Source organism: Pleurodeles waltl, chromosome 9, assembly GCF_031143425.1.
Source record: "Pleurodeles waltl isolate 20211129_DDA chromosome 9, aPleWal1.hap1.20221129, whole genome shotgun sequence".
Classification (NCBI taxonomy): Eukaryota; Metazoa; Chordata; class Amphibia; order Caudata; family Salamandridae; genus Pleurodeles; species Pleurodeles waltl.
Genome location: NC_090448.1, coordinates 119,809,248 through 119,836,990, shown reverse-complemented (window position 1 = coordinate 119,836,990; position 27,743 = coordinate 119,809,248). Strand labels below are relative to the sequence as shown.

At 48.4% G+C, this 27,743-nt stretch overlaps 1 protein-coding gene across 1 annotated transcript in view; it reads right to left on the bottom strand.

Annotated features, from left to right (window-relative positions):
* LOC138258999 (contactin-3-like) overlaps nucleotides 1–27,743 on the bottom strand; it is a 1,120,386-nt gene that overhangs the window by 936,860 nt on the left and 155,783 nt on the right. The window contains exon 2 of the mRNA XM_069206372.1: nucleotides 13,135–13,267. Within this exon, the coding sequence (XP_069062473.1) occupies nucleotides 13,135–13,186 (52 nt within the window). The 5' untranslated portion in view covers nucleotides 13,187–13,267. The remainder of the gene's footprint in view (nucleotides 1–13,134; nucleotides 13,268–27,743) is intronic.

Genomic DNA, 27,743 nt, shown 5'->3' with positions numbered 1-27,743 from the left:
GGAGGAGGCCCAGCTGGAGATGGCCTCCCAACAAGGAAGGGGTGCCTGTCGAACCCTGACCCCCCTGATGGCCTGCATACTGGTGGTGGCCTATCCTGAGCTCGATGGGTGCTTGAGGGAATCACAGCAGCCGCAAGGGGGTGAGAACACCATCATTACAAGTTATGCATAGTAGGGTGGTATCCGGGTGGGGGATGTGTGTCAGTGGGTGTCCCTAGGCCAGGTCTGACATTGCAGAGTAGGTCCCCTGGTGGCTAGGGTTTTGAAAGGATAATCCTGCTATGTAGATCTTAGACATCCACTACTGGTCAGGGCTGTGTGGGTCCCAGGTGTGCTTCATTTGGCAGTGTGTGCCCCTCCCCATGCCTTGGTGGGTAACTATTTCTCTGGTAGTGCAATGCATATTGCATTGGGCTGTTCCCTGTGTGAGTGTGCTGTGTACGCCAACGGTGGTGTTGGTGCAGTCATTAACACAGTGTATTCTTTGTCTCTTCCACCTTTTTTTGGTTTGTCATCCTGTCCTTATGTGCATTAGCATCATCTGGCAGAGGAGCAGAGGCACCGGAGACGGAGGGAGCTGCATCCCACAGGACCCAGGAGGCAGAGTCCGCCAACGGTGAGGGCACCAGTGGGAAGAAGGGCAAGGAGAGCACCACAGAAGAGACTGGAGGGGACAGTTCTGACATAGATACCTCCTCCGATGGAAGCTCCCTGGTGGTGGTGTACACTTCTGTGACCACCCCAGCTACAGGTACAGCCGCCACCCAATACCAGCACCGCCATCCCAGCAGCCCCTCATCGAGTTGCCAGTGCCCGCTCACCCAGGAGGGTGGGCAATTCCTTCGCCCCAAGCACCTCAGGCCCTTCCCCAGTGAGCCCTGCTGCCCTGAGTGAGGAGGCTATTGACCTACTGAGATCCATCCCTGTCGGGCAGTCAACCATTGTGAATGCCATCCAGGGGCTGGCAGCCCAGATGCAACAATCTAATGCATTCACACTAGATTGGCGGCCCAACAGAGATCAATTCAGGCTCTGGCCTCCTCTCTGATGGCAGCCATTATCCCAGTTTCTACCGTCCACCCTCCAACTTCCACTGCCCAGACCCATTCCCCTCAACCCCAACCTATCACAAGCACACATACAGACGAGCATGCACACAAGACAACACCCAAATGTGTCACAGGCAAACACAAGCACCACACTTCATCCCACAGGCACTCACACAAACACCATCCAGTTGCAGACGCAAAAACATCCACTATTTCCACTGTCTCCCCCTCCTCCTCTAACTCCCACCCAGTTAGGTCCACACTCACACCTGCATGCACTACATCATCATCCACTACCTGCATCAACAGGCAGCACACACACCTCACTGGCAGATACCTCCACTGGCAGACACCGCCACAACAGCCATGCACATGTCCCCTGTGTTCTCTCCCACTGTGACTGCCCCCTCCTAAAGTACACAAATGCAAGCACTCAGATACCCAACAGTCATCTACCTCACAACAGCATACAGCCCATGCACCTGCACCCAAAAGCAGAAGACAGACACCTCAAACAACCACTCCCTCTTCCTCCATTCCCACTTCTTCTCCCTCGTCCCACCCTAATGTCCCTAAAAAACTGTTCCTATCCACCATTGACATCTTCCCTAACCCTCCCCCCATCCTGCACATATGGCCAGGGTAGGAAGAACACAGCCAAGCACCTCAGAAACACAGTCAACGGGCCCAGCCCTCACCGCACCCACTCGTGGTGAAAAGGGATCCAGGCCACATGTCCTGAAGGGGAAGGAGCCTGCACCAGCCAGCCTAAAGGGGAAGGAGACTGCCCCAGCAGACAAGAAGGGAAAAGAGCCAGCACCTGCCACCCAAAAGACCAAGGAGTCTGCACCAGCAGGGAGGAAGAGCAAAGAGCCTGCACCTGCCACCCGAAAGGCCAAGGAGCCTGCACCAGCAGGCAGGAAGAGCAAGGAGCCAGCACCTGCCACTCAAAAAGCCAAGGAGCCTGCACCATTAGGCAGGAAGAGCAAGGGGCCTGGACCAGGAACTGTGATGGAGCCCCCACCATCAACCATAGTTGTGCATCCGTCCAAGGGTGCAGGGGATGGGCAGGAGCCTCCCCCCACCAGCAGCACCACCACTGTGCAGCCATCAGAGGTCGCAGAGGATGGGCAGGAGCCTCCCCCCACCAGCAGCACCACCACTGTGCAGCCGTCTGGGGTTGCAGGGGATGGGCAGGAGCCTCCCCCCACCAGCAGCACCACCACTGTGCAGCCGTCAGAGGTCGCAGAGGATGGGCAGGAGCCTCCCCCCACCAGCAGCACCACCACTGTGCAGCCGTCTGGGGTTGCAGGAGATGGGCAGGAGCCTCCCCCACCAGCAGCACCACCACTGTGCAGCCATCACCGCCGGCGGTCGGTATGTAATCCTGTCTCCATGGGCTGCTGTGCGGCCTGTCCACTCCAGCACCAGTGGGGAATAAACCAACTCGAGAGACTGTGGCCCATCACTCCCCATGATCAAGCACAGGGATGTTGCCCACTCCAGAACCAGTGGGTATGACACCCACTCCAGAGAATGTGGCCCATCACTCCCCAGGATCAAGCACAGGGCACGTTGCCCCCTCCAGAACCAGTAGGTCTGACACCCACATGAGAGACTGTGGCCCATCACTCAACAGGATCAAGCACAGCGCAAGTTGCCCCCTCTAGAACCAGTGGGTATGACACCCACATGAGAGACTGAGCTCATCACGCCCCAAGATCAAGCACAGGGCATGTTGCCCCCCTCCGGAACCAGTGGTCTTGTTACATCTCCCAGCTGAGGTCCCCCATCCCCCTGAGGTGCCTGGCTATATACCAACTGATGCCCCTGCAGTGTTCTCTCCTTGTTGAGGCAGGTGACATGTGTGGCCTTGGACTTTGGCCTGTGGCCATGTGGCCCACGCAAATTGTGGACTGGACTGTGTCCCTTTTTCTGTAAATATCTATTATCTTGCCTAACTTATTATTTCTACTGTGCTGATCTTATTACAGACAGAAATCATTTTGTCCTTGCATTATTCAGCTGAGTTACAGGGTCAAATTGTTTTTGTAGTGCATCTGGTTGTGTGTATGGTGTGTGCGTGGGGTGTGTGCTCTGCGTGGGTGTGTCACTCTTTTTTATCTCCCCCCCTCCCTTGTGTGCTTGGTTGGCTGTACTCACTGTCGTAGTCTTCGCCGGCATTGGTCTTCGTGATAGAGAAGAATGTGGCATATCATTGGGAAGACATGCAGTTCTAGTTCCATCGCGGCGTGGTTCTTCCTTGTGTCCCGATGGTGACTCCTTTCCCTTCTGAGCTCAGTTTCTGCCAGGCTTTTAATGTCATTGGTACCATCCCAGAAATGGTGGTGGATTGCAGTGTCTCAATATGGTGGGCGTAACATTGACTTCCGCATGACTGTAGGTGGCTACCGCCGTGGTGGCTGTTGTTTCCGTCCTGGAAGTCGGTTTGTTACATTTCTGTCTTTCGGAGATCTTTCTGCCATGGTCATAATCTGGCGGTAATTACTGCCGGCCTGTTGGCGGTATTACTGCCACTTTATCACCAACCGTAATGATGGCCTGAGTCTTGGACAAAGGTCTTCAACAATTATCTTTGACTTGTTCATCTTAAGATACAGATGAAGGCAAGCATGGTGGTGCAATGTCTTTCATGCATCATTAGCACAAGAATCAGTGACAGAGACTCAAGGCGGCAGGCACCTGTGGGAAGCCCATTAGCATAATCACAATAAGCCACAGAAAGATGAGATAAATGGTGTATTAGTCCTCAAAATATTGTCACAATTATAATCATGTAGTCATTTTACTAAACATGGAACTACATCATACCTGATGTCTCCACCTGCTGTAACTGTTCTTATGTACAAGAAATCAATGGACACTAGTAGGTTAGTGTATATATCTAGAGCTGATAATCTTTATAACATCAGTTTTGAAATATGTAAGAAATTGGGTATCTAGGTGGTAGAGGTATGTACCCTGTATCCTAGTAAGGGTAAGTCAGATACACAGCCTAATTTAACCTGTGCTCACCCTCTGGTAGCTTGGCACAGAGTAGTCAGGCCTAACTTAGAAGGCAATGTGTAATGTATTACTGCAATAACTCATAGAGTAACACAGTGAAAACACCACAAAAAGCACTCCACAGCAAATTAGAAATATAGAAGTTATTTATCGGAGTAAAACAAGACCAGAACAACAAAAATTTAATACATACAACTCAAGATATGATTTTTTAAAGAATGAACTTCAATGTAGTGTTTTAAAGTCAATAGCACTGAAAGGATACTTGAGGTCGCACCAGAGTAACTTTAAAGTTCGGCTTACAACAAAGGGGGGGTTGAATACAGGACTCACCTAGAGCCTGCTGGAAAAGTACCAGCAAGTGACAACATAGAAGAGAAAGGTGAAGGTGTTGTGTCGGGTCTAAACCATGCAGTCGGGTAGATAAGTCAGTGTCTAGCCTTGCAGTTGGGTCCCACATCGGCACCGAACTCCATCGGGATGTATGCAGTGCATCATCAAGCAGTGTAGCAGTGACCTTGAATCGTCACAGTGAACCTTGCAGTCGGAGGGCACAGGCTCAGTTCCCAGCTGCACAATGCCTCAGTTGCATTGATTCTTGCAAATAAACTGCTGCAAATCCCACTTCTAGGGTTCAGTACTGTTGTGGCACCTCAAGCAAGGGTAGGAGTCACAGATGGCAGATTCCAGCAGCAGGAGCAGATTTGGAGACAGTATTTGATGTCCCTGAGACTGCAAAAACAGGGGGCAAGTCAGCACGACCTGGGAGTCACTTGGCTCTGTAGAGAATGTAAAGAGCAAAGTACTGTCCTTCTCACTCCCAGGCATGAGGCAGCAGGCCAACACAGCAATGCAGATGAGCAGAGTGGCAGTTCCTCTTGGCATTACAGCAGTCCTTCTTCCTGGCAGACTGCCTCTCATTTCCAGAAGTGTACTTAGTTGGTGGTGTTTGGGGTTCAGTACTTATGCCCAGTTGAACCTTGGAAGTAGGGGAAACTTCAAAAAGAGGCCTTAGAAGTGCACAGGGTCCCTTTCTCTCTTTTCCTAGTTCCAGACACTTTACAGAGGGTTATGCAGCCATTTATGTGGAGAGAGGCACAGCCCTCTGCCGGTGTGTCAGCTCCTCCCTCCCATCTAGCTCAGGAAGACCTATCAGCCTGGTGATGCGTCAACAGGATGCAAATGTCACATCCCATCTCCCTTTGTGTGACTATCTAAAGGGAATACACAAAGTCCAACTGTCACCCTAACCTAGACGTATATTTAGGTAGAGGCACAGAATGGTTAAAGTAAGAAAATGCCAACTTTCTAAAAGTGGCATTTTCAGACTTACAATTCAAAATCTGACTTCACCATAAGTTTTGATTTTAAACTGTATGTCCAGTGACTCCGAACTCCAAATTTCTGTCTTTTCCCAGTTGGACATTACACTTAAAAGTTGTTTCAAGGTAATCCCAATGTTAATCTATTGGAGAGATAAAACTTGCAGTAGTGCAAAATGAATGTAATAGTTGTTCACCATCAGGATATGTTAACTGTAAAAGTACATGTTGAAAGGGCTACTCATGTGGGTGGCACAACCAGTGCTGCAGCCTCACTAGTAGCATTTAATTTACAGGCCCTGGGCACATATAGTGCACTTTACTAGGGACTTACAAGTTAACTAAATATGAGAATTGTGGAGAAGCCAAAAACACTATGGCGGTCATTCTGACCGAGGCGGTCGGCGGTCGCCGCCCGCCAAGCGGTTCCCGCCGAAAGACCGCACCGCGGTCAAAAGATCGCAGCGGTCATTCCGGCTTTCCCGCTGGGCCGGCGGGTGACCGCCAGAAGACCGCCGGCCGGCCCGGCGGGAAAGCCCCTTCAACAATGAAGCCGGCTCGGAATGGAGCCGGCGGAGTTGAAGGGGTGCGACGGGTGCAGTGGCATGGGCTAAGCAGACAGTGAAAATCTTTGTGGGGCCCTGTTAGGGGGCCCCTGCACTGCCGATGCCAGTGGCATGGGCAGTGCAGGGGCCCCCAGGGGCCCCACGGCACCCGTTCCCGCCATCCTGGTTCCGGCGGTGGACACCGCCAGAAACAGGCTGGCGGTAAGGGGGTTGGAATCCCCATGGCGGTGCTGCAAGCAGCGCCGCCATGGCGGGTTCCCTGGGCCAGCGGGAAACTGGTGGGAAACTGCCGGCTCCCCTTTTCCGACCGCGGTTTTACCGCCGCGGTCAGAATCGCCAAGGAAGCACCGCCAGCCTGTTGGCGGTGCTTCCGCCGCACTGGAGTACTGTGCACTTGCATTTTAGCACTGGTTATCAGTGGTAAAGTACACAGAATCCTAAATCCATACAAAAGGAAGTCAGAAAAACAGGAGGTCAGAAGGCAAAAAGTTATGAGTAACCATGCCAAGGATGCCTGGTCTAACATTTAACATAACCCTTTGTTTGGATTTTTTTTCAGACACACCAATTAAACTAGCTCTTATGGTTATCAATTTCCCACTCCCCCTTCCCTTCCTGTAGATCATCATCATATCACAGAATATCAGGAAAATCATCAGGATTTTAAAATTACCTGTTAGACATAAATCTTCCTTTTGATGATTACGTGGGAACACATATGTTCTTTATCTAATCAATTGTGTCCACTAAATTATAGACTACAGAATACCAGAAGAGCCATCTGATCAGAGAACTTACCTAAAGATTTGAAGGACGATCCAATTAAACAAGCCTTTCACAAAAAACACCCCATACCCAGGATCCATAAACCCATAAATCATCACCTTCACAAATGTAAGATTCAGCCCTAGATCTTTGGATTGTGACGTTACAAATGAAGCATGCTAGCTATACTGATGACGGTGTGAGTATGTCTATGTGTTTGTGAATGTGTGCATCAATACAGTGTATGTATGTCTTTGCATATCCAATTGTGTACATACATTTGTGTATGTGTGTGTCTTTGTTGTTTGTGTGTTGTGTGTGTACACATGTATATGTAGGTTGTGAGCATCAGGGATTGCAAAGAGGTGGGTGGAACTCACAGATTTTCACTTCATGGAATTTTTTGGCGTTACAGAAAAATTCTGCAAGATTTTGCAGGATTGTACTAATGAGGGGGAAATATGCAGCTTGCATGGTAATTTAGCACCAATAGTGTGAGCAACACTGACAATCAGTGTGAACGCCACCATGTGTCACACAAGAACATGTAGCCATTCAAGTTGATTTTTCTGCTACTTAAGTAGAAAATCTACTTGAGCAGCAGCAAATCTACTTGAATGGGAGCCTTCTGACCATGACTGCTTGCACACACAAGTGACCACTCATGCTAAAAAACTGTGCTAGTGCATTCCAAATCTCAGCAGCTTGCACATTTTGGAGCCTCGTGGGAGAAAATTGGCAGAATTTGGCCAAAGTTCATGTGACATGGTAAGGGGGAGTGGCAAAAATACGTCCAATTCCGCAGGCGGAATGGAAATATTTGCCTGCACCTAAACATAACAGTGGTGTAAAGAAGACTGAGGTCACCCTATCAACTGTCAATCTGAGTGCCTGTATCATGTAACTCCTCACTAAGTGTGATATGTACATGCTTGAGTAGGAAAGAAACATTTATTATTTGTTCTGTGAACTTGTTGACTATGAGAGTGCAGTGGAAATATCAAAATACAGAAACTGAGAACTGAAAATGTTACCTTAAGCCTTGGGGTCCTATAAAATAAAGTGAGCATTGCAAGCGCTAATTTTAAGGCACTTAAAACATTTTTTAGAGGTTCTAGATAATGTCTTTGGTAGTAAGTTAAGCTTGAATTAGCTCCCAACAGTTTTTTTACCACCAAAATATGACAAATGGGTTGTAGAGTTGGTGCTATGTGGCATGAATATTTATGCTGTGGTAGTGATGTGGTCTGTTGTTTTTTGCACCAATGTGTTTTTGTGCTCCATTACTGCATTTGTATTGGTATTATGTTGTTCTGCAGATGTTGTGGTCTGTTTTGGCTGCTTTGTTGCCATCTTCCCTATTATGGTTTAATTGTGTTGTTATGCTACTTTATGTATGTTATTGTGTGACTTTGTTTCTTACTTTAGAGAAGCCATCACATGCTGCTATATTTCAAGCTAAACACAGCTAAAAGCAACATATGCCTTGAAAGTTTATGTGATGAGCAACGGTTTCATGGCTACCACCCTGCTGGAGCTATTAGGAGTTTCCCACTAGGTCAGAGGGCGGAAACCTTGGCCTAGCGGGAAACAGGCTACAGCATTGCCTCTGACTCATAATTGAGCCGGTGGCAATGGTGTAGCCTGCAGGGTGCACCAGCACACTTGCAATGTTCATTGTCTGCAAGGCAGAGTGAACATTCGACGAGGCTGGGCAGGGAGCAGTGAAGGGGTTACCATGTGATCCCCTCCACCAGTTCTCTGCCAGCGTTTTCATGGCGGTGTTATCACCATGAAAAGGCTGGTGGAGAACAAGGTTGTAATCCACAGGGCAGCGCCGCATGCAGCACCGGCCTGGTGGGTTACAATCTCCACCACCTCCAGGCCGTCAGGATCATGGATTCTGGCGGTGCTGGCATAACCCTGGTGGGCTGACTCCCAGGGTCTTAATGTGGCAGTCGGACTGCCACAACAGTGGCAGAAGACCACCAGCCTTGTAATCAGGCCCTTAGTCCCAACTCAGTACTCCCAGTACTCGCTTTATGTGATACAGTGTTTCACCGCGGCAGCGTCCTAGGGCTGCTGCGGCGCAACTTACAGGAAACGCGGCTGCCCGCGGGCAGTCCGCAGGGAAAGCCGCGGCTCGGAAAGCCGCGGCTCAGATTCAGGGTCGCGGCACACGCCGCAGCCCATTTCTCTGGCCGCCTGTTCCAGGGCAGGCGCGGCAGGATAGAAGACCCGAGTCGGGTCTCGATCCTTGCCGCGTTTAGCGCGCTCAGCGCGCGCAGCACATTTTATTAACTAACACACATCAGGGATTCCCCGGGGAACCCTCTTTGCCACCACTTACCTTTTACACACCCAAAAGCCGTATGCATGCACATGGCTCATTTTTATGCATGCTTTTCCCCTTCCCAGCATGCTGTTCACTTCCTCTTTTCCCTGCATGCATTTTTCCCTTTTCTTAAGAGCATGTTTTCTATTCTAGTTCGGATCTTTTTCCCAAACCAAGATGGTGGTTTTACTACTTCCTGTTTTCCACTTCCTGTTTAGGGGTATATAAGGGGAATCTATCTTTCTTCTCATTGCGTTGCATCACTCCTGTGGTGGTAGTCACACTCCGGCTGGTTTCCTCTTGTGGCGCCAGTTGTTCTTGATCTGTCTTCCGTCTCCAGAATTCCTGAACTCCAGAATCTTAAGTCCTAACGTCCTTGTGTCCTCCTTCTGTTTCAGGGAGTGCCTGTTGGAGGTTTTTTACCCTTTTGGGGTTTTTCCTCTGGGACTCCTTCTGGAGGGAATGGACTGTAGTGGTTTACTATTGTCAAACAGCACCGTGGCTACCGGAAGGGGTCGCCCCTACCTCGGCCAGAGCAGGACTTGCAGGAACCGGGGCCGCTCCCCACCTCTCTCCAACCTTGACGGTAAGCCCAGGGTGAATTGTGACATACAGTCCATGGTTGCTGTCACAGATTTTGGTTGACTAGTGCCTTACATAGAAGAAGAGTTGGAGCAGTGCTCCTTTGCCACCTCAGATAGTTGTAAGTGGTTGCTGGTCACAGGAAAGCTAAAGAGGCAGGCTTTTTTTAGCTAGAAATGTGGCAGCATTTGTTGTCGTATCTAAGGTAAACAACAGTACAGAGCACAATAGCATACAAAAATCATCATAACTGTACAGTTAAAACATAACACAGCACAATAAAGCACAACATTAAAGTGCTGTAATGCAGCACAAAAACACAGCATTTCAAAAAACAACACATAACATCACCTCCACAGCAAAAATCAAAACACCAAATATACACAAATATTGCCACTTCAAAAATCTGCTTTCATAAAACAAAGGGAAATGGTTTTTGCACCAAGCACTGCCTTTATTATGACAAAGGATTCCCAATAACGCCAATAAAAAATGGTTTGTAGCGCTACCCCTGGTTTCTTCTGCTAGGACACTATCTACAAAACGTAGTAGAGTACACACACTTCAACATGCTCCTTCTACTGTGCCATATCCGGACTGGCAAACTTGATAACCCATAACAAGCACCCCCCTCGCTGATAACCCTGAAAAATCTCTCCTCCATCCCACCCCCTAATAACAGAATCTTTTTTCGGTGATATATTAGCCAAGGAATAATTGTGTGTTAGATCTTCCTTATTCTTCATTGACCATTTCCATGGAGAGGGACATTAAAAAGATAAATAATATTCCACATTCTCACATCTCTTGAATTACACTCAAACAACTTCTCAGAATGAAAAGCCACGGGTGTGACAGTACAAAATGGGAATCAGGATTCAGAATAAGTTTTTTTTTACACCTTGATTAACTATATATTTCAGATAAAAATGTCAGCTTTTTTTCCACATCCCACCAAGCATTACTATGAGAGCTGGTGTCTTTGCAACATTGTCAAACTACTGAGAACATACCAGGCTCTGTGTTTTCCACATGGCTTCTGGACCACTTTATATTATTTCCCATGCAGCGTGGTCTCGCATGGCAGTAGTCAAGCGTTTTCCATGACATCCACCCTGTTACATGGATAATTGCACTTTTGCCAATGTGTTTGACTGTGAGTGAACTTCTGTTTCCTTTTGTATGTCTCCTTCGCGCTCATGCTGGACGTTGGCTCACTTATGTGAAACTGTTTTACTTTCAATTTTCAGTTTATGTGGCAAGAAAAGTCCGGTTCGGATTTACAACGTTAATAGCTCTAACTCGAGCAAGCGCGAGAACCATTGCATCACAAATGCTTGTTTTCCTTTTTAAAGGCGCTGCTTGAGAAAGTAGGAAGGCTTTAACAGACAAGCAACAGCAATTAGCTCAATAACAGATGAGAACACAGCACACTAGTATTACTTGCACAAGTAACTATTATTTGGGACTGCTGGTTGTTTTAGAATCCTATATATAAATGAATGTTTACAAACGCTGATTGTGCCAGTTTTGTGCACTGCATACAAATATCGTTTGGCCACTGACTTGCATTAGCAATTATGAGTTGGTGCTAGGGAAAAGACAGGCAAAAATTACCTTAGGACCCAATATTTTTTATATAGTAGTTCACAGGTCTAATTGACACGACAAATGCTTATACACTTGTTAGTAGGGACGGTTTTGGCCAGTCAGGTGATAAAGTCAGAAACATGAACATGATTGCTAGCAGGGATGGCTCCTCTATTACGGTGGAGTAGCGTCCCTCCTCCCGCCAGCAGCAGAAGCTGCATTCCTTTCACCATGAAGGGATAATAAACTAGCCCCCTATTTAAACATTTTTCCCTTAAAACTGCACTAACGCAATTTTGCGTGAAAATGTTTACTGCCGGCTATCACCATTTTAGAGCGCCAGAAGGGCACCATATTTGAGGAATGGTGCAAGCCAGCACTAAGGGTGGGCTAACGTCAAGGAAAATTATGTTAGCCGGGTAGGGGTGGCAGTATGGGGGTAGGGGGTTTTGCACTGAAAAACAACATTAGGCTGCTTAGAGTAAAAAAAAAAAAAAAAAACAGCCTAGAATCATTTCTCAATGCAAAACCTACTATACCACATGACTCCTCTTAGAAAAGACAGGAGTCATGCCCACCTCCTCAATGGCCAACACAGGGGACAAGGGTCCCCTGGGCATGGCCATTGCACCCGGTGCCATGAATGGGGGCCCATTTCAGGGCCCCCAATGGCACTTTTAAAAATGAAACCAAATACTTATCTCTACTTACCTACATGTACCTGGGAAGGGGTCCCCCATCCCCTGGTGCCCCTCTGGTGTGGGTGGGGGTGTTCCTGGGGCTTGTGGAAGGTACCTGTGGACTTATTCCATGGTGTTCCACCAAGGAAATAGGCCCACAGTTCATCTAATGCCTGCCCTGACTCAGGTGTTAAATGATGGCGATAAGCAAGCTTGGTGCCATTATTTAGGGCCACCTCCCTCCCGTGCACCATTTTTGCACGAAAGGATAAATAAGGCGCTAGGGCCTTACAGTCATTTTATGCCCGGGAACGCCTACCTTGCATCTCATTGATGCAAGGTAGCTTCCTGCTAGCAAGAAATCACTTTAACTCCAATATTTTGACGTTAGACTAGTCTAGCGTCAAAATATAAATATGGAATTAGGTTTGCGCTGAATTATCATTTAAAAAAATGCTAATTCAGTGATAACAGAGTATAAATTGGGGCCTGAATTTATCATCCCTTCGTGGTGAAAATGGAGGGGCATTGGGGATGACAGCCACAGACGGGAGTGCACAGAGCACTCTCCTCAGAGCGCATGTGTGCTTGGCCGGACGGCTGCACAGGCTCCCATTCTGCCTGGGAGTGCCCTGGCTGGGCGCTTCCAGACAATCCTGAGGCTGCTCAGAGCAGCCTCAGGATTGGTCGTTGGGCAGGATGGGAGCCTGTGCCTGCAGCTGGAGTGAAGAGGAACAAAAGAGCGGCGGCTACAGAGAAGGTAACTTTTTTTTTTTTTTTATTAAATGTGTACCCCTCTGCTCCCCTCCCCCTGTTTAAATAGCAGCGAGCCGGGACTGATTGCTGACAAAAATAGTGCAGGATTTCATGCGATGTGTGAAGGTGGATGGTATGATATGTTAGCCATGCTACATGCTCATTTGTTTAATTACCCTTTTAACATTTAATAGTAGCTGTAGATTTCTTTTGATTGTGCACTAGAACGTATGCTGTCCATTCATTCATTTTACACATTGCTATTTCTTGTTAGGTTTGCGCTGGCGATTCTTTTTTCTGAAACACCTTGATAGGCACCTCTGTCAGCTACTGCAGAATGGATCTAACAGCACAACAGGCAGGTTAATAAGACGGAACGTTTCCTTTCTTGTAATATTGCTTACGCTGCCTTGTCGAGCTGTCTGTTGGATAGGCTGAGTGTGGGAATAATTGTATTTTTACCTCTGAGATAACCAGCGTGCAGAAGCAGCACCACCGAAGTCCACACCAACATGATCTTTAGTTCCTGACAGACAAAGAGCGATCGTGTCTGCGGGTGAGAGCCAGTGGCTTCGATGGGAGGCCAGTTTTCAACCTGAAAAGTCAAATAATTAGAAAGTATGTAATAAATGTACGAAAAGTAGTCATTACGAAATAGATCTGACAACAAGAGTGTAAGCTATGTAGAGCAAGATATTTATATAAAGCTGTTGCCATATACATTTTTAATTTGAAATTTACCCGAAGCAATGCTGACTTAAATTATACAGACTCAAAGTTCAGAACTTATTACGCATTTCTGTCTCTTCTGAAAGACCCTGCATGGTCCACGCCCTCAAAGGCACTAGTTTACTCAAACAAGAGTAATAGAAAAGAGCAGACATATATATGGGATACAGTACACCCTGCAGCCCATTATAAGAAAATTGCAATTCAAAGAAGAGTTCCCTAAACATGTAAAGGAAAAAGGTGGAAGGCCTTTTTTTTATAAAGTTATGTGTAAGTCCAAGGTGACTTGCAATATCCTTCTTTGTATTATAATAGGATTGTACACTGGGCCCAGATTTACTAAGGATTTGCAATAGCGCATAGCGACATAAAGTGCCCCTAAGCTAAACGTCGCAGATACTATCCAGAAGAAAAGTTGTTTTGCTGTGCCTGGATAGATACTCTTTTCTCTGAGAAAAATTACTTTGTGGTGCTCTGCATCAAGCAGGCTTTACTTAGAGAATCATTGCAAACACTCACAGATTTTGGTGCAAAGCAATTTTTACCAAAATAGCCATACCGGGCTTTGTGTTAAAAACTAATGCCCACTAGAAGCAGGTACAAACAAATGTAAATGTGTTAATTTCTCAGCAAAGCGAGCACTGCATGCGTTCTACAGTGTACAGCACACATCCAATGTGTGGGATCCGTCTGCCTTGTCTAGGCAAACAAATTGTCTCTGGGAGGGTATCCTTCCAATACAACCCTTATTCTACACACAACAAATTCACCCCTGGACCATAATGCAAGGCTCTGAATCATACAAACCAGCCTTGCTAGTGTGCCAGTAGAGGGGGTTACTTCACCAGCAGACCACGTGTTGGTAGGTATGACTCTGAGCTGTTTTTCCCATTGCACAATATAGTTGCTACCCTGCTTTCCATGAGAACATTGTAAAATCATAGCCTTTTAATGTTGTAAATCAATCACAAGTTTAAAATTTCCATAGTAAATGCCACAATTAACAATAGTGTAACACGTATGTTTCACTGATTGGTGATGGATATAATAATGTGGAAAACAACTACTGTAAGTGTTAGACCAGAGAGCCTTTATGGTGATCTTCTCCAGAACCTTTTGCCTACTCACTTACTGTTGCTGACATTTATTTTTGTTGGCTTTAGGACTCTCTTCACTTTGCTATGGCAAACAAGTACTGAAGTGCTTATGCTCATGACTCAAAACATGTGAAACTGACATAGACCTAATTGGCACATTTAGTGGCAGATTTAAGAGCCCCTAGTGCCTCCTTGCACCACATTAGCATCATTTTATTTTATGCTAATGGGGCCTGACGAGGCCAAAATCGCAGCACCAAATTTACAAAGTGGTGCAATGCATGCATTGCGCCACTTTGTAACACTTTGCGCTACATTATGCTTGCGCCAGGCATAAAGTGTGCAAAGGCAGCATCCCCCAGTCTAAGAGATTTCTTTGCATCGTTTTTTTCAACACTTTTAACACCTGCTAAGAGCAGGCATGAAAAGGAGGCTCCCATTGGTTTCAATGGGCCTCTGTGTGCTTTGCAGGATTAGCATCAGAATTGTGGATGCTAATCCTGCAAAGCTTGCGCAAGGTATAAAAATAGGACCCTAAAACCCAATCTTCAGTACTCCCCTGGACTGGAGGACGACCCCTAGAAAGACTGCCTTGTACCCCAGAGGACTGTCCCACTGCTTGAAGCTTGCCTGGTATGCTTAGAAGACTGCCCGGCTGTTGTAGGTCTGCCGTGCTGCTTGATCCCAGGGCAACCTGGGTGACCTCAAGGTTCATGTGGTTGTTCACCTGTTCTAAACTACAGGGACACAAAATGCTCTAGAAGACACCATGCAACTACTCAGCTGACCTACTGTTTGGACCTGTGTGGACCTGCACCTGGACCTTCTTAAGCCCTGCTGGCCTCTGCTGGAGTGTGTTCCTGATCACCAAGAGGTCCCTCCCCAGGTTCTTGTCTCTTGGCTGGCATCAGTTGAGCTACTTCTGTGAAGAAAGGGTGAAATCCTGATGTTTTGGGCTCTTCTTGACCACACACAGGCCCGTTCCCACTGTGATCTTGCCACCCGAGATGACTGTAAATGCAAAGCTCTGGTGTACCCGCATCTTCATACTACGGTGACCACTAGTGAAGAGAAGCAATGCAAGATCAGCATTTCAAGCCCATGGTGACCTGCCATGCAAAGATTCTACAATGACCATCTGCAATTCCAGACAAGATATTCGTGCTAATGAGATGACCATCCATGACATAATTCTTGCTCTTCGAACCACAGCAAAGACCGTCCACGATGAAATCCTCACTCCTCGCTTCTTCTTGTGCCGGACTTCATGATGGTAACTTTTTCAGCTTGGCTTTCCTGGTTCCTGTAACCAGCCTGCGCTCCATTGTGGTGAAATCAAACTTCTGAGTTTTCCACAGTGTAACACAGCCAGAGGACCACAAGTAGTGCCATGTGCTTTTAGGCACTATGGCCCTCATTATGAACCTGGCGGTCGGTGGTAAAGCGGCGGTAAGACCGCAAACAGGCTGGCGGGAAATAAAAATGGAATTATGACGCAGCGGTTACTGCCGCGGTCATCCGCCACTTCACCATTCCGACCGCCATGGCGGTGATGACCGCTGGACTGGATATTTCCCCCTAAAGGTGGCACAACCCCCTGACCACCCTCACCCCAACTTGCACATATACACATATACACACCCCTACACGCACACATCCCCAACATGCACAAACATGCACCCCTACACACACACACATACATCACAACAACACATACCCGCACACATACAAACAGACATGCACACCGACCGACCCGCACACATTTCCCATACACACAGCACCCCCGCACGCATACACGCACTCACACACCACCTCGACACACTCACACGCATACCCCCATGCACGCACACAACACACATCGCCCCCCTCCCCTAACGGACGATCAACCTACATTGTCCGTTGGCCCTCCGGGAGGGGACGGGATCCATGGGGGCAGCTCCGCCACCAGCACACCGTCACCAGAACACCGTCACACCGAATCATGGGACGTGATTCTGTGGGCGGTGTTCTGTTGATGTGGCGGTGGAGGATGAGCAGCCTCCACTTTCCCGCAGACCGCCAGTATGGCTGCTGGCGGCTTTCCGTACAGCAAAGGACGGAGGGCTGCCAGCGGTCATAATACGCAGCGCAGAAGACCGCCACCACTGGCAGTCTTCAGCACGGCGGTACCTCGGCGGTCTTGCGAAAAGACCGCTGAGGTCATAATGAGGGCCTATATTTGCCTAAACCTTTGAAATTACATACCCCCTGGTTCTACTGATTTGATTTCTGTCCTTTTGGTCTAAAATGATTTATTACATTTTACTCTATTTTTATAAATTGGAGTGGGATTTTTCTTGTGTTGTGTTTTCACTTTATTAATGGTTAAGTGCTGATTAAATACTTTGCACATTGCCTTTAAGCTGACTGCTTTTGTGCTAAGCTACCAAGGGGAAAGCACAGGTTATTTTTGTGGTTCAACCTGACAGGAATTTTTACTTTTGCTTGGGAAACGTTTTCAGCTCTCTCAATCAAAAATCTTATTTCCTGCAGTAAGGAATTAAGCAGCTTAAATTCTAGAGTGAAATCAAACTACTGAGAAAAAAAAGAGAACTAGACCTGCAAAGTGGCCTGTTTCTGTGTCACCTCTCTCATATTAGAAACAGCCCGAGTGGATGCAGGTGGGTGACTGTTAGAAAATGGGTTCCTGGTTGGTAGTGTTATGCACCCTGTCCACGCAGGAACCATAGTTCTCGTGAGGGTAAATCAGATACACACCATAAATTAACCTGTGATCTTCCTCTGGCAGCTTGGCACAGCACAGGCAAGCTTAGCTTAAGATGCAATGTTTAAAGTATTTGTGCAACACTTCAAACAGTTAAATAGTGGGAATACCACAAAAAAGATACTTAACATGTTTAGGAAAATAGATTATAGTTTAATGAACAAAACAAAGCCAAATTGACAAAGTCCACATATGAGTTTTTAAAGAATATCTACAAACATAGGGGTAGATTTATGGAAAATGGCACTGCATGAAGTGCAGCGCCACTTTCCCTGTGCCCCTGAGCACCCCTCTACTGCCACCATGTGTGCACCATATTTAAAATATGGTGCACCATGGCACAGGGTAGGGGGCAATAGCATAATTTTCCATGACGCTATTGATGTACTCTGCAGGAGTAGCACCAAAATAATAGCGCTACTCCTGCAGGGTACATAGGGCCCCATTCTAAAAAATGTAAGCCCCCTTTTAACGCCTGCTCTTGAGCAGGCATTAAAAGTGCCATAAAAATGGCACAAGGAAATCTCATAGATTTCCTTACGCCATTTTTCCAGCTCCGGTAACAGGGAACACCCCCTTTGTATACATTATGCCTGGTGCAGGCATAATGTAGCGCAAAGGATTACAGAGTGGCGCAATCAATCAATCAATCAAAAAATTTATTAAGCGCACTACTCACCAGTTAGTACGTTCCCACTAGGACCTCATCAAATCCTGGAAGTCTGGAGTGCCCGAGCTTTCAGCAGGACAAACCTGAAATTCAGGCCAGGTTGCAGTAAAGGTAGCCCGATGTCCCCACTTATGGAAATCTATGGGTCAAAAATTCTTCCCTCAGTCTTGTATGGGGCAGAGCTTTGGGGTTATAGCAATCTGGATCGACTGATGCTGGCCCAAAACAGATTTACAAGAGGGGCGGTTGGTCTTCCGAGGTCATCCCCACGTATTCCGCTCCTTTATGACCTGGGCTCCAACCGGTGGAAGACCAAGCCAGATTTCGGCCCTTGGCCTTCTGGCGGAGGTTGTGGTCTACCCCAGAGCTGTTACTATATACGAAAGCATGTCTCGAGGTAAGGGACACCCTAGGATCTGATAAGATTGGCTGGTTTAAGGGTGTTAGAACCACTCTTTGTGCCATGGGTCTAGGTGCCCTTTGGAACAACCCTGACTCAGCTACCTTTCCTTCAAAAAAAGTGCTGAAACAACTATATTGGGAATGGGTGGTAGGCACAAGACACTCATCCCTTATAGGTAGTTCCCTTACAACAACATTTTTACACGTGAAAGATGCCTCTGCAATTGAAAAGTACTGGGATGTTATAACAAAACCCATGGACCGTAAATTATATCACCAAGTTAGAGTGGGCTCATTACCATTAAGGTGTTTAACCTCCACCTGGGGTACTGGTGGCCCAGATAAATGCCCATTGTGTACTGAAATGCGGGAAAATGTGAGCCATTTGTTTTTTGTTTGTCCATTATATGCTGCCCCAAGGAAGAAGTGGTTGGTACCCCTATGCAAAAGTCTGGGCACACAATCGGCCGAGACTGCTTGTAGGATCCTTAAAACTGATCCTTCACCTACTATAGCAATAGGGGTGGCCAAATTCCTGGGGTGGGCATGGATAATTCGTTTTGAATCACTAAAACAGCTACATGTTTTAGATAAGTAAATTATCCTGAATTTTAGAACTGAGCCTTTTTAAAGTAATGTACTCCTTTTTATTATTATGTTAAAATATTTAACAAATGATGCATTAGATAGATTTAATACGTTCTTAGTAGCTTTTATGAAATATTGTATTTATTGTTATAATCATTAGCACTGACAATTTTATAAGTATTATGACGTGTAGCATGTCTTTTATGATGAAATATCGACTTCTTTGACTTGACTTGGTAGTCGGCTTGACGCACAACGTGTCGGTCAACTTATTGAGCTTTTCCCCAAAGTTGCTCCAAATTTCTCAAAAAGTCTAGAACTTCCTCCTGAAGTTCCTCTTATGGGTTCAAAGTGTCCAAAATACATATCCAAGGATCTAGAAGCTCTGAGATGGACATTGGAATATTAAGACTATAATTCCCACAATGCACCCGACCAAATCCTTAAAAGTCCACTGGATGCACTCCAGTCTAGCCATTTTTGTGACAGTTGGTGCAGGCAAGGTCTGTTAACCTGCTGCCTTCAGGGAGTCTACTCTTTTGTCCTTTTTGAGGCAGGGCAAAGTCCTTAGGACTGTTTTTCCAGTGTGCAACATGTGCAGTCCTTCAGAGTTCAGTCCTCTGGGTTGCAGACCAGGGTTCCAGTAGGGCAGTCCTTCTTCCCTTGGTGGCTTTAGGCAGCAGATCTGAATGCAATGCAGCTCCCAGATATTTATTCAATCATCTTGGGGGACGAGCAGGGGGCACCTCTGTCCAATGAGATGCAGTGTGCCACCCAAAAGCATGAGTGCCAAAGTGTGCCATTTTCCTGTCCCAGAAAACACTGCCCTTTATATTCCAAGATGGACAATTTCTTTCTAGAGAAGCAGGGCCTGGCTAAACCAACCTATTGCCATAGGTAATTTCCATTAACACTCCCCCTCCAGACCATCTGCAAATTCCTTTTTTGGGTTTGCTGTCTGTCTGTGAGTACAGGGTGGGAGGGAAGGCCTGATTGGCATTCCTCTCTGGTCTACATCCTTAGAAACATAGTTTGATTTACCCATGCCCCTTCCTGGCATCTGCAGCTGCAGAAATCCCCCTTCAGATAACCTCAGTGCAGGCCACTTATCACCTCATCAAAACAGCTTGGATAATCCTGTTAAGGCTCACCAGTCAAGAGAGGCCACTAACAGGCTAGATTTTGGCTTACAGATAAGAACGCTCTATAATTTTTTTTCCTGTATTAGTTATGATAAATTCAATAGTTGTAAGTTGTTGGAATATCATTACTAATCTTTTGAGTCCTTTCTTGACACTTTAAAGTTCCCTCCTAGCGATATTTATGCTTATGTGAAATAATCCCAGGATAGACTATGCTGTTAAGTATCTAGAATGAGGAAAAATTAAAGTGGTTATTTTTCCTTCACCAGGGTGCATAAAACACATTTTCTAATGTCCCTTCTTATAGTTACGTGGCACCCCACCACTGGAACACCTAGGGGTGATCTTAGGAGTGACTACAGAGCATAGCACACTCAAGTGCAGGAAATCTGCTGGGCCTCTAAACTTACCTACCCTATTATATTCTAGGGACTTATAGGTAGTTTGAATCCCCTCACCATACTATATACTAGGGACTTACAGGAGTCTGTCATTACCAATTGTAATTGTGCCATTTTACATATACCTTTTGTTCAGAGCACTGGCCCTCGGCCTAGTTAGCAGAGCCCAGGGAACAGTTAGGGTCAGTTTCCACCAGTATCAGTCAGAAAAAATGGGGGTGAACATGCTAAAAGGATGACTTTCTCACACTGACCATGATGGAGCACTGGTTGTATACAGGGACCAGCCTTGGCCCACTGAAATCAGTACCTTGGCTTGGGTTGCATCGAGGGAGGATGCGAGGAGTGATGTGAGGAGCAGGTGAGTCGATGCTTCATTGTTGATCCTGGAGATGTAGGTGATGTGTTGGTTCCGAACCTCGCAATGAGGGATGTATCACTGTCGTATCTCTTAGGTGTACGTCACCTGAAGTGGCAATGCATCTGTGTTGAAGGAGATGTGCCAGGTCGAACTGGTGCAATGATGGTGATGGGTAGATTTTGATAGTTGCAGCACTTTATACCCACTTTCAAGGGCCAAGGACTGGATTGGCATCACTTGTCAGAGCAAGACGTGCAGCAAGCAAAGTCCAGGTGCTGTTGCAGGTTGGGTTAGAATTCATTTGTGTCTCTGAGACTTCAGAAATACAGGAGGCAAGCCAGCAATGCCTTGAAGTCACTCTGGGTTCAAGTAAGACTGGCCAATCCTTCCTCAGCAATGCAGATGGCAACAACCAGCAGAGTAGCAGTCCTTGTATCGGTACAGCAGTCCCTCTTCCTGGCAAGGTTCTTCCAGGTCAAGAAATGTGGGTGACTTCAAAGAGGGGTGTTTGAAGTGCATGCAGGTCCTCCCTTCCTGCCTTGGCTCCAGACTCTCTACAGGGGGTTAAGTAGTCCTTTGTGTGTGAGCAGGATGCTGCCCATTCATGTGTGTCAGCTCCTTCCACCCATCATGCCCAGGATGGCCCATCAACATGCAGATGGTCACTCAGTCACACCTACCGTTCCTTTGTGTGAGGCTGTTTAGAAGGAATGCAGGGAACCAGCTGTCATCCCAGCCCAGACATGTATTGGAGACAGGCGGCAGGAAAATGCCAACTTTCTAAAAGTGGTAATTTCAAAATTGGAATAGTAAATCCAACTTCATTATTGAAGATGATTTATCATTACAATTGCATAGATACTAAACATGACAGGTCTACTCTTTCTCAGTCAGGATTTACATATTATTCAATGTAATAAGAAATCACCAATGTTTACTTATGAGAGGGGTAGGCCCCACAGTACTGAAAAACAAATGTGGGAATTTTTTAACTACTATGACTTGTAAAACGTAAAAATATATTTCCTGCCATGTAATTATATAGCACCGTGCCCTATGGAAAACTTAGGGCCTACCTTAGGGATCTTAAATGCCAAGTCGACATGGCAGTCAGGCTAGAGACACAGGGCCTCATTATGACCCTGGCGGTCACCAGACCGCCAGGGTCACGGTCAGATTGCTGCCAAAGCGGTGGTCTGACTGCGATATTACAACCTGGTGAAAGCGCCATGGTCAGACCACTGGTACCACCACTTTTCGGCTGCCAGATGGCCTGGTGGTGCTGGCGGTCCCAATCCACCAGGGCAGCGCTGCGCTGGAAATTACAACCAATCTTTCCGCCAGTGTTTACATGCCAGTTTCACCACCATGTAAATGCTGGTGGAGACGGGGTGCTGGGGACCCCGGGGGGGGGGGGGGGCCTGCACTGCCCATGCACTAGGCATGGGCAGTGCAGGGGCCCCCAGGCTAGCCCTGTTGTGCAAATCACTGTCTGCTTTGCTTTGCAGACAGTGATTTGCACGATGGGTGCTGGTGCACCCGATGCACAACAGCATTGTCACCTGCCATATTACGAGCCGGTGTCAATATTGTTGTGCGTTTCCCAGTGGGCAGTTTCTGCCCACTGGCCGAGTGGGAAATTCATAATAGGGCCAACGGGAAAGAGACTGCACTGGCAGTCTCCTGACCTGGAGTTTGGCCGGTGGCCTTTTCTACCCACCAAACTCCTAATGAGGGCCACAGGCTCTGCAATGGAAGGCCTAAGACATGTTTAAAGGGCTACTTAAGTGGGTGGCACAACCAGTGTTGCAGGCCCACCAGTAAAATGGATATATGAGTAAATTAAATATGCCAATTTTGGATACAACAATGTTAGAATGCTTTAGTGGAGTGAGCATATACACTTCAGCCCAGGTTTGTAGTGATAAAGTGCCAAGAGTCTAAGCCGAACAACAGATCAGCAAAAGTGAGGTTAAGCAGGCCAAATGTTTGCTGGAAGACCACTCTAAGGCTGACAGGTCTAACAGTGACTATGGTCCTGATTCACAAAGGTAAACATAAGCCAAAAGTCTAACTTTAGATCAAAAGTCTGACTTTACTATCAAAAGTCTAAACTGAGACAAAAAGTCTAACTTTACAACGAGTAAAGTTAGATTTTTGGTCTAAACTGAGACCAAAAGTCTAAACTTAGACCAACAGTCTAACTCTGCTCTGAGCAGGCATTAAAAATGCCGATAAAAATGGCGCGAATAAATCTTTTAGATTTCTTTGCACCATTTTTTTAGCCCCCTTAACAGGGGAACGCCCCCATTGCATACATTCTGGCTGGTGCAGGCATAATGTGGTGGAAGAGTCTATCAAGTGGCACAATGCATGCATTGCACCACTTGTAAATCTGGTGCTGTGATTTTGGCCTCATTGGGAGACATAAGTGTAAACCAAATACGCTAATGTGGCACAAAGAGATGCTAGGGGCTCTTAAAAATGTCACTCAGACTTTTGGTCTAAAATTACAAGTTTGGTCTAAGTTTACCTTTGTGGATCAGGCCCATTGTGTTTAAGAAGACACTTTTGGGGTCATTACAACCCTGGCGGACGGTGTTAAAGGTACGGTAATACCGCAAACAGGCCGGCAGACAAAAAAAGGGAATTATGACCCTGGCGGAAACCGCCAAAAAAGACAGCCACGGCGGTACAGACAAGCAGCGTGGCGGTTACCGCCAACAGACAGGCGGAAGACAATGTACCGCCCATAGTATCACAACCCGCCAATCCGCCGCCTTTTCCGGGGAGGATACACAGTGGATAAAAACACGGCAGAAACAGTTTCTGCAATGGAAAACGCTCACCTGAACACATCCCACGAGGAAGGAGGACTCCATGGAGCCCGAATTACAAATCCTACCGGCCCTTGTATTCCTACTCATCTACGAAGAGCATTGCCGGTGCCGGCGAAGACAACGGTGAGTACTGCACCTACGACATAGGGGAGGGGGGTGGCAAAAGTCAGGGGGACACACACGCAACACCCCCACCCTCGCATAGTACAACACACAAACCAATGCATTCACAAAAATCTCAGTAACAACCCACAACCCCCCCGGAAGAATGCAAAGACAAAACGAAATCAGTTCAAATATTGTAATGTATCAATATACATGTCTAAAAAATATACAGATATATCATAAAATCAGTCAAAAGTATTTACATTACGAGAAGTAGTGCAGATATGCACAAATCAATGTCCGTGCACCACTAGTCCAAAAATGCATGGGCGAGGCCCACAAAAGATACCTGTCCACAAACGGAGAGAACACTGCCGGAGCATCAGATATAAATACTACAGGCACCTCAGGGGGAAAGGGAAGGTGGGGCACCTCAGCCGGATGAGTGCAAAGCCAGATCCACAACGGGGCTCCATGCCCATTGATGTATCCTCTGGAGTGCAAAGCCGCAGTCTCCCAAGTCTCTACAGTGGGTGGGTTGCCCACTGTACCATCCTGGGGAGTACAAAGCCACAGTCTCACAAGTCTCTACAGTGGGTGGGTTGCCCACTGTACCATCCTGGGGAGTGCAAAGCCACAGTCTCACAAGTCTCTACAGTGGGTGGATTGCCCACTGTACCATCCTGGGGAGTGCAAAGCCACAGTCTCACAAGTCTCTACAGTGGGTGGGTTGCCTACTGTACCATCCTGGGGAGTGCAAAGCCACAGTCTCTCAAGTCTCTACAGTGGGTGGATTGTCCACTGTACCATCCTGGGGAGTGCAAAGCCACAGTCTCTCAAGTCTCTACAATGGGTGGCTGGCCCACTGTACCATCCTGGGGAGTGCAAAGCCACAGTTTCGCAAGCCTCCACTGGTTCTGGAGGGGGACTGGTGCCCAGACTGGATTAGTCTCCCCGTGACAGTTCCTGTCCCGTCATTGTCCCAGCTGCACATAGGATAACGATGTGTGATGTGGCGGCCTTTTCATTCTTCCCCGGTGCATGCCCTGTTCAGCGTGCTTTGCCATGGCGGTGTCTGGACTGTTCAGTGGTGCTTTGCCATGGCGGTGCATGTCCTGTTCAGCGGTGCTTTGCCATGGCAGTTTCTGGACTGTTCAGCGGTGCTTTGCCATGGCGGTGTCTGGACTGTTCAGCGGTGCTTTGCCATGGCGGTTCTGGACTGTTCAGCGGTGCTTTGCCATGGCGGTGTCTGGACTGTTCAGCGGTGCTTTGCGATGGCGGTTCTGGACTGTTCAGCGGTGCTTTGCCATGGCGGTGTCTGGACTGTTCAGCGGTGCTTTACCATGGCAGTGTCTGGACTGGGCATTGGTGTGTGGCATGACGTTCTCTGGACTGGGCATTGGTGTGTGGCATGACGTTCCCTCATTGCCCAGAGGGGCTGTGGCAGCTGGGGCCCTCCTGGGCACTGACTCCGGCGGTGGCCTCCTGACAAGTGACGATACTTGGGCCCTCCTGGGCACTGACTCCGGCGGTGGTCTCCTGACCAGTGACAATACTTGGGCCCTCCTGGGCAATGACTCCGGCGGTGGCGGTGGTCTCCTGACCAGTGATGATACTTGGGCCCTCCTGGGCACTGACTCTGGCGGTGGTCTCCTGACCAGTGACGATACTTGGGCCCTCTTGGGAACTGACTCCGGCGGTGGCGGTGGTCTCCTGACCAGTGAGGACGGTGCTGGCGGTGGCGTCCCGACCGCCGGGAAGGATGCCGCCCTTCTCCGCCGTGCTGCTCACACTAGGCTGTGCAGACTTCCTCTGGCCCTTCCCCACCTTTGGAGGAGTCACAGCTGACTCTGCAATCCCCCTGGAACTCCTGTGAGTTGTTTTGCCTCCAGGAGTCTTCACAGGGTCCCGTCGCCCACTTTCCAATTTCAGAGCCTTTACTGGGGGTGGGCTGCCAGTGCCTTGTCTCCGGGTCACACTGCATGCCCTGGTGGCTGGTGCACTCCATACACCTTGAACAGGCACCACTGGTTTTGGAGGCTTTTTGGCTGAGGCGCTACGACGTGACTGATGAATTGGAGGGGGGGACAAAAAGGTCAACTTTACACAGGGACAGTTTCTGACGAACACTGGGGTGGGTAGTTGGAGGGGGTCTGGGAGTGGAGGAAGAGGAGGTGGTTGTAGGAGGTGTCACTTTAGGTGTTTTGGGTGCAGGTGCAGGTACTGGAGGCTGTCGTGAGGTGGATGGATGTTGGGTGTTTGGGTGGCCGCGTTTGTGTACTTTGGGATGGGGCGTCACAGACACACTGGGAGAGGACACAGGGACGTGTAAATGGGAGTGGAGGTGGTGAGTGCAGGTGAGCGGAGTGTGGTGCTGGGTGTACTGCTGCAAGTCCTAGTGCCTGTAGATGTAGTGCATGCAGGTGAGAGTGTAGACGACACTGGAGGAAGGAGGGAGATGACGAGGAGGGGGACACAGTGGAGGCAGTGGATGTTGCTGTGTCTGCACGTGGGTGATGCTTGTGTGTGTGCCTGTGGGTTGTGTGGTGCCTATGTTTGCCTGAGCTACTTTTGTGTGTTGAGGTGTGTGCATGCTTGTCTGATGGTGTGCTTGGGATAGGCTGGGATACAGGGGACTGGGTCTGGGTGGAGGAGGTTGGAGGGGGGAGGCTAGACACAGGGACAATGGCTGCCATCAATGCTGAGGCCAGAGATGGCAGGGTTAGCTGAAGGACAGCCTGACCAGAATGAATGCCCTCCAGGACTGTCATTACCATGTTGCAACTCCCTTTCTACACCCTAGATCAGTGTTGTCCAACCTTTTTATCGCCGCGGACCGGTAAATGTTTGATAATTTTTCCGTGGCCCGCTTGTCCCATTGTGTGACAAGCGGGCCACGGAAAAATGATCAAACATTTACTGCCCGCCACAGTGAGGTGGCCCGGTGCCGATTTATCCACGGACCGGGGGTTGGGGAACACTGCCCTAGATGGCATTCACAATGGTAGACTGCCCAACAGTGAGTGACCTGAGGAGGTCAATGGCCTCCTCACTGAGGGCAGCAGGGGTGACTGGGGCAGGGCCTGAGGTGCCTGGGGCGAAGGTGATGCCTCGTGGGTGAGCGGGCACGGGGCGAACACTGAGGGGCTACTGGGAGGGCGGTGCTGGTAGGGGAGGTGGCGGCTGTACCTGTAGAAGTAGGGCGCACAGATGGTGCCGCCACCACAAGGGAGCTCCCATCGGCGGACGAGTCCGTGTCGCTGCTTGGTGATCCGGTGGCCGACGTGAAGCTCCCCTCACCCTCCGTCCCACTGGTGCATTCTGAGTCCGTGGTGTGGCCCTCCATGGCCATGTGGGATGCAGCTCCCTCGTGCCCCGGTACCACTGTACCTCCGCCTGATGATGCTGATGCACAAAAGAACAGGGAGAGCACAAAAAGGGGGGGGGACAGAAGAAAGACAGGTTGAGTGCATGGCATACCGCGACCGTTGGCGGACAATACAGACACAGCAGCCCCCTGCACTACGCCGTGCTCCTGGCCTCTACAGATGCAATTCCTGGGATCTGGCCTACATGGCTATGGTGGACATCTGCACACATGGATGACACAGGGGCATCTATACCTGTATGTGGCACTCTACTGCGGTGGGGTAGGGTGCCACATGGCCTGCATTATGGAGGGGCATAGTCTACCTATTTCTGCCTGGCCTAGGTACACCCACAGGCCTCCTCCCCCACCCAGACCCCTCCACTGCACGCAAAGTCAGTAGAATGATGTTGTACTCACCCCCTTGTGTCTGCTGTGATGCCCTCAAGCGCCCATCCAACTCCGGGTAGGCCACCGCCAGGATCCTGAACATCAGGGGGGTCATGGGGCGACGGGCACCCCTCCCACGTTGGGAGGCCATGCCCAGCTGAGCCTCCGCCGTCTTCTTGCTCCAGCGGCAAATGTCCTCCCATCTTTTCCGGCAG